The sequence below is a fragment of the Chelonoidis abingdonii genome, chromosome 5, assembly GCF_003597395.2.
Source record: "Chelonoidis abingdonii isolate Lonesome George chromosome 5, CheloAbing_2.0, whole genome shotgun sequence".
In the NCBI taxonomy this organism is placed as follows: Eukaryota; Metazoa; Chordata; order Testudines; family Testudinidae; genus Chelonoidis; species Chelonoidis abingdonii.
In genome coordinates this window covers 134,016,352-134,024,165 of record NC_133773.1, presented here as the reverse complement: position 1 = coordinate 134,024,165, position 7,814 = coordinate 134,016,352, and the positions used below count along the sequence as shown (strand labels likewise).

Genomic DNA, 7,814 nt, shown 5'->3' with positions numbered 1-7,814 from the left:
CCCCAAGAAAGCATCACACACAACTACATTGCTATTGTTATTCAAGTTAGTTTTGATCTAACTCAGTGGTTTTCAACCTTTTTTCATTTTGGACCTATAAAAAATTTCAAATGGAGGTGCAGACCCCTTTGGAAATTTTAGACAGAATCTGTGGACCCCCAGAGGTCCGCAGAACACAGGTTGAAAACCACTGACCTAGCTACATCTAAGCTAGTTGTGGGTATATCTACACGTGCTGCAATCACACTTCCCGAATGCTGTGTAGACACAGGTAAATGGCTGAACAAAGTTGCACCAGAACAGGAGGGAATCGAGTCCCTTATTGTCAACCTTCTTCCAAACCTGGCAATCCCTGTTCTTGCACAAATATGCAAAGTAGTCCAGCAGAGAAGTAAAACAGCCATTTCACACCTTGCAAACCTCCCAGGAGAAGCTAAAAGTCACACAAAATAAAGATGGCTACAAGTCACTAGTGACAGACAATGAGGATCTTATTTACCACTATGTAACTTTACTTCTTTGCTGGTGTAACTCTGTTAATTTCAAAGGAGATACACTGGCTTAAACTGGTATAAATTGCTTGGTGACTCAAGCAAGCCCTAAATAGTGAGTTAATGTACAAATTTAATGTTAAGGCTCCACAGTCCCTAAATGCAAGCATTCAATCATCGCTGCTATTAAATAGGACGTGTACTCACAGGTTGTTATTTGTGAACAGTCCTAAACACAATGTGCTAGATCAGCTGTTCTCTACTTAATTAGCACATTCTGAATAGAAAAAATGGAACAAATGTTGTGTTATGGAAAGTGGCAGGGTTAAAGTCTATTTTAGTTTCACTGGTGATTCTTATATCTCCATTTCCAACTCCTCACACACCTGGCCCAATGAAGTCAGAAGCAAAACCTCCACTGACTTCAAATGGGCCAACAATCGCTCTCTGTGATTTTCTGGAGTCAGCCCATGTTTTGCATGCATACAGACTGTGCTTCTTCATAGTGCTGGGTGGGAAGGGGGAGCTGAGTGGCAGATCACTTAGCCAGAATTGGGGGGAAATTTTCTACTAAAAAATAATAGCAAAGCACATGACATGAGAAGGCAGTAGACATATTCTTCCTAATGTTATTTTGAAGGATAATTGTGACGGATTTTCCACAGCATATGTTTAACACAGCATAAGGAGATTCTGCAAAGAGCAGCTGTACAAGAAATTAATGTGCTTATGAGATACACTTTTGCTGCATCTAATGAAGAACCTGGATGAAAGGGGTTGTAAAAATATCCAATGATGTTGCATATACAGAAATACAATGAAGCATTTTAAAATAAATATTCAACCTGTCCAAGGAATCAAACAGATGAACCAAAAAAATCAAGTGCCACAGAAGGGGGGAAACAAAATACAATGTAAGATAGGTAAAAAAAAAGCCATCTTTCTGCTAGCACATTTCTATTTACCAAAATTAAAGCTACTTCATTATCCACTAACTGAGTGAACCTTCACAGAAGAAACCATGAGATGATCTGTTTGTATTACCAACAATTGTTTCTGCTTAATTATATTCTTTTGTGATTGCTAAATGTTCTTATATGTCGTTAGATGTGTATATCCTTGAATCAAAACAGCATATTGGCAACCTAAATCATTGTGCTGCATATCTCCTGTACTGCCACCAGGTGGCACGAAACAAATGTTTCACTAATCCAGCAAAGATGTAGAGAGCTAAAATTCTGAATATAGACAGCACTGTATTAGTATTCTTAGGTTTGCGTGACACTTCTCAGCACAAATGCAGATAGTTTTTGACCCTGAAGAACTTACAAACTGTGTCCTAGATTGTGCTAACCATTATGTAGGTGAGTAACTATAGCAGGATGTATACTGGGTCTCCAAATGTTCAAAAATCATGGGATTCCCTCTAAAAATCATGAGATTTTTTAAAAATTATAAAATTTGAGTTTTTTCATTTGACGTCCAGATTTGGGGTATTCAGGGTCAAACCTGTCTCTGAAACCAGTAGAGCTGGAAACTCAATTATTAAAAAAACAGGGACTCTCACTTAATCATTTGCCTCCAGGAGCTGGATCTTTAAGTTAAACATCAACTATCACGAAATATGTTAAAACTGCTAGAGTTGGACAAACTCCTTTATGCATGAGCGTGGTCCCTCCCAGTGCGGCCACGATGCACCTTAAGTCTGGAATTTAATGAGTCTACATGAGTCAAAAACTGAAAATTTGCACAAGAGTTTATAGGACCAGGATCTAAAAGACCACCACTACAAGAGGAGATAACAAAGGGATGGAACGGGGAAGGGACAGGGCAATGGAGAAGGTTATGTGGTTACTTGGGTAGCTAGTGATTGTGTCCTGGTGGTTACTAGTTTCTTTCTTGGTTAATATAAAATGCTCCAATGGAATTCGAGAGATAGTATATGGGGATTTGAAGAAGTGGGGTTTGGAGAAGGGACATTGAGGAGGAGGAAGAGTGGGGTTGCGGGGCAGTTCCAGGCTAATGTGGCAGCTTGCATAAAGGAGCAGAAGTGGGTGTGGAGGTACCTATGGAGGCGGGGCATCCACCTGGACACACACCTGCTCCTAACTGTCTCTGGTTCTCAGAGGGCATAAACCAACCCCAACCATGAGGGCAGACACTCAGACCCAGGCACCCAATCTCTCTTGGCTGAGGGCAGAAAAAATGCCTGTCCCTCTCTCCAGCCATGAGCTGAGGGACATAGCCTTTGCACATATCCTGTGTATGGCAGAGTTTGACATCACCGTGCTGTGGCTGGTCAGGTAGGTGCCCCATGCTGAAGAGCTAGCTAGAAATCCTGTCTCTTGATGATGCCTTCAACAGAGAGACTGGAAGTCACCACCAGCTGGACTGTGGGATAGTCAAACTCAGAGTGACACGATAGCAGGCAGGGCTGTTCACAGCCACTCCAGAGATTCTAGTCTTCTTCTGCTCACCAGCCCAACCTCTGCGCTAGGGGGGTTCAAAGTCTCCAAGTTCCTGGATATTTCAGTTCTTCAGACATACAAACCCAGTTCTTTTCCTGTTCAACTTCTCAGCAACCTCGGCGCCAAACATCCCAAAGGAGAATCTGCTCAAAGTTTCTACAAACATGAGCGAAAACCAGACTGATTTCAGCACAGTACATACCTGGGGGGAAACGCTTTCCTCCACCATGTTCATTCCTTTCACAAGTGTCATCTGTCTGCTGCTGAACTTTGGTCCAACCATCCTGGAAGGAATGCTGTCATATAGATGACACTTGGTAAACGAATTTCCATGCTGGAGGAAAACATTTCTGAGATGCTGCTATGAAATCCATTCTCAGCTCCCCAGGACTAAGCCTGTGACACATGGACTGAGGTGAGATGCTTTGCACAGTTCCCTCCCATTCAAATTCCCCTGCTGCTCTCCGCTGTTATAAGTATTTTGTTTTACTCTTTATGGTTAATGGATCAGCACTGGACAGCTCCAAGCCTGATCTCACAGGCTGGGCTCAGCTGGTTGCTAAAACTCTGGATCCACGGTAACCAGCAGAACAAGATGATATTGCCCCTCCTCTTCCCCTCCCCCCCTCACTCTCCCATCCCACCCCAAAAAACAGATCTACAAATGCCATCATGTATATTTCATGCTTTATATCCAGCCAGTGGCATCACTTTGGTATCTATATTCAACTTAGAAACTATTCCCTTTTTATGTTAAATTAACAAAACTATATAAACAATGTCACAGTGTGAAAAAGCATGGAGATGTGTGCAATTAGAGAAAGATAAAAACAATTAAAACAAACTTATTCTTTTTATTTTCATGTATATATATTTTTTTATAGTTCAGTCAGAGTCCAGCCAGGACAGTGCAATAACTCATTCTCCAGAATCCTTATTAGTGTCTCCAGGAGAAAATCATGATCAGCTGCCAAAACCAGTTCAAGTACTAGCAATTACTTAACCTGGTACTGACAGAAATCAGAGCAAGCTCCTAATCTTATTTATTCCAGCTCTGCCCTCCCTTCCGGGGTCCCAGCCCAGTGCAGGGCCCTGTTCAGGAGCAGCTACACTGATTACACGCACACTGTTAGTGCAGTTGAAGCAGATAATGCTGGAGATTATTGACAAGAAACTATCAGCTTCCCTTTCACATTGTACAGCCCTGAAACGAAACCTCCCTACGTTCTGCAGTGCCTGCTTGTCTAGTGGAACAGTTGCTCCATGCAGACAAGCTCAGTGTCAATATGACTTCTGCCTTCCTGCCAACTGCTCACTCCATGCTAAGAACCTTCTGTCTGGAACAAAATGTAGAGGGTTGGAAACCCCCTGCACCAGCTGCTGTGAATGCACAGGGAGACTGGAATCAAAAATGTAGCACATCTGCTGTAGGGAACACTCCAGCACAGAAGATGGAGTGGATGGACTAACAGGGGTTATCCATTTGGATCTGCTATTCTTTGCAGTCAGCCTTAACTGCTCAGCAGGAATGCTATGGAGAAATGCGAATAATACAATGCATCTGCTTGTACTTGTGGATGGCGTTATTATTGCCACCATATAGAAAGATAACATAGGGTTTCCAGTACACGAGTATTAAAGGAATACGTCTGGTGGGAGATGAATCCTCCATTGATTCAAAGGGGAGAATGGCATGTCTTCTCAAGCATCCATTTCTGTGTAACACCTGAGACCAACACCTTCAAACTTGGGTGCCTGAAGTTAGGCTCCTAAACCTACATGGGGGCTTGGTTTGTACAGCTGCTGAGCACCCACTCACTGCACTGAAATCACTGGGAGATGAAGATGCTTTGCCCCTCTGAAAATTAGACCATTTTTACTTACGTGCCAAATATGGTTTTAGGAACCTAACTTCTGGCACCTGGGTTTTATCATTCAGGCCCAAAGGAATATATGTAAAATGATAACTTCCAACCAGAGGGCATGTTCAGTATAGTCCTAACCATAGCTCTTGTGGTTTTACATGTTCAAGCCTTTGTTAACATTGACCAAAAGGTCTCGTGGGCTGTTCTTTTATCCTCTGCATCCATCCTTTGCTTTTATTTTCATGTCCACTTTATGCATCTAACAGGTGTAAAGCCTGTAGAACCTCAGTCCATGATGTTTCTTGGCTTTAACAAACTACCATAGACAATCAAGGAGTTCTTATTCGTCCATTCCTCTGACTTTATCCATCATCTTTACCTGTCCTCCAATCCAGTTTTCTAACCAAACCTTGGATTGACCAGGGATTCTGCCTGCCTGAGGACAGAACTACAATTTAGCACTGAAGTGACAATAAACATCACCCACCTACCATCCAACCATACAAAGATGCATTTCATTCAGTTTCTTTTTAGCTTCTCCTCTCCTCTCTTTTATCCATGTCTCTTTGTTTTTGGGACAGCATCATGTCAAACCTAGTTACTTTGTCACTACACATAATAGTTTGGCTGCAACCTACTGTAATTAATATTTTCATAGGAACAATGTGAGTTTTCCAATCAGCTCTATTTAATACTGAGTGTGGGGTGAAAAATCTAACATCACATTCCTCCAAAAACTACAACACATCACCTTTCTTAGCACTCTAATAGGACTCAGGACTGGGCAGTTGCTCATCTGGCCTGGTGGGCTTTCTTATGCAAGGTCCTACAGGGTTCAGTTATCGTGTGTCACATTATCCAAAACCATTAGCGGAGTTATAAGGCAGTGCAGGGTGCGGTGCCTTCATTGATATTTATATTATCATTTAGCATCTGTCTTACAGTCAATGCCTAGAGGCCCAGCTCAAGATCAGGATCCCATCCTGTAGGCACTGTACAGACATACACAGCATGCATCACTGCAAGGCGTTAAAGATGGAAGCCACAGGGGTCCCTTAGCAGAGTGGGCGAGGGGAGGACAACAACCAACCAAACTAGATGTTGTAAGAACAATGCATGAGGTAGGAGGAGAACCAGGACAGGGCAACATCACAAAAACCAACGGAGCACAAGACTTCTGCAATGAGTATGTGATTGACAACATCCAATGCAGCGGGAAGTCAAGGAGGATAGGGAGGGAAAGTGGTCCAGGAAAAGGTGAGAGCAGTTCTGTGGAGTGGAAAGGGTAGAAACCAGAACAGATGGGAGGAGGGGAGAAGCAGAATTGGAGGCAACATCTGTAAATGGCCCATTCAATGAGCTTAGGAGGAAGCGGATGGGCAGCATTGCAACAATCTACAGCAAACAAGTTTCATCTCTTCAAGCTTAAGTGCCTATTTCTATTCAGTGACAGATAATAGAAAGGAATCTGGCAATAAGGTAAAATATAATATTAACTATATAGTAAGACTAATAATGAATGAGCCCTTACAGAGCACTATACTTTTTCAAAGCCCGCAAACAGTCAAGAACTCACTAACCAGCATCCTGACAACCCATCTGGAAAATTTCTCTCTGAATAAGCAAACACTGTAAATAAGCCCCGGAAATTAGAAGTTACTAGTGATGCAGACACTGGATACCACTGAGCTTATGAACTCTCTGACTCCAGTCCTGGAATCTTTGATCAGGAAAAGCTCCAGAACAACCTGCGCTCATTGAGTATAGTGACCATCCCCTAACAGATATCAGAGATGCATTACCAGACTGAGGGGTGTACGTGTCCCTGGGTCTGCAGAGGGAACAGACATTTACACAGAGACGCTGTTTTGCATATTTCTGCCCAGGTGACAGTACACAGCTGTTCAGAGCAGATATAAACATGTCACTTTAGCACTTTGTGCTTCTGAGCATTGTATCTGTCACTCTAGACGTATCAAGATGATCTCCCAGACTCAGCTACTCTGGCTCCTTGTGCTCTGCATTCAAGGTAAGAACAACCCAGGAAGATTAATTTAAAGGAAAGTCAATCATTTATTAGGATTTAAATAGTAAGAATTTCCCTTTCCAGCAATCACTCCTAGCAGCAATTACAGTGTTAACAGAATGACAGCTCCAGGCTAGACTCCTAGAGGTGCAGCTCTCTATATATCAAATATTCTCATGTTGGAGGATTTTTATATTTCTTTTTATCCCAAATTTATTCTCCAATCCAGACTCCGGTGGGCAGACTGTGATAACTCAGACTCCAGAATCCCTGGCGGTGTCTCCAGGAGACAGAGTCACCATCAACTGCAAAGCCAGTTCCAGTATTAGTGGCTACATGGCCTGGTACCAACAGAAATCAGGACAAGCGCCTAAGCTCCTTATCTACAGCGCTTCCACCCGAGCCTCTGGGATCCCAGACCGGTTCAGTGGCAGTGGGTCAGGCACTGACTACACATTCACCATCAGCAGGGTTGAAGCTGAAGATGCTGGAGATTATTACTGCCAAAAGCATGACAGTGCCCCTCTCACACAGTGATACAGACCAGCACAAAAACTTCCCTGCTGTTTAGTTTCAGATTCTCACTCAGTATTTCAGGTGCTTCCTGTGCAGCTTAATTGCATCGTTGCCTTTGCTGCCCTGAAGTGGGGTGGCTGAGTGTGTCCGACTTCGGTCACCTCCCTCCACACTCTTTACTCAGCATTTGCTCCCTGACCACTAACATGGATTTGCTCTTGTGGGCTTCAGCCAACTTCCTACTAACAGCAGGTTACAATCCAAGTAACTTTCTACTGAGTTGACAAAATACACCTCGATTTGTAAAGCATTCACACTGGAGAACTGCAACAGTCTAATTAAAAAACTGTTCTCAGAGTAAAAGCCACTATCTGATCCAGCCCCTTTAGTTCAGTTAATTTTGCTCATTACAACATCTGCTTCACAGATGGAACCATCCAAACACCTG

At 42.9% G+C, this 7,814-nt stretch overlaps 1 gene segment (V, D, J or C); it reads left to right on the top strand.

The window, feature by feature from the left end:
• The first annotated feature begins 6,771 nt into the window (after positions 1-6,771).
• LOC116839840 (immunoglobulin kappa variable 3-20-like) lies at positions 6,772-7,387 on the top strand. The segment is given in 2 exon segments: positions 6,772-6,853; positions 7,080-7,387. Coding segments are annotated over 2 exon segments (357 nt in total).
• The last annotated feature ends 427 nt before the right edge of the window (positions 7,388-7,814 follow it).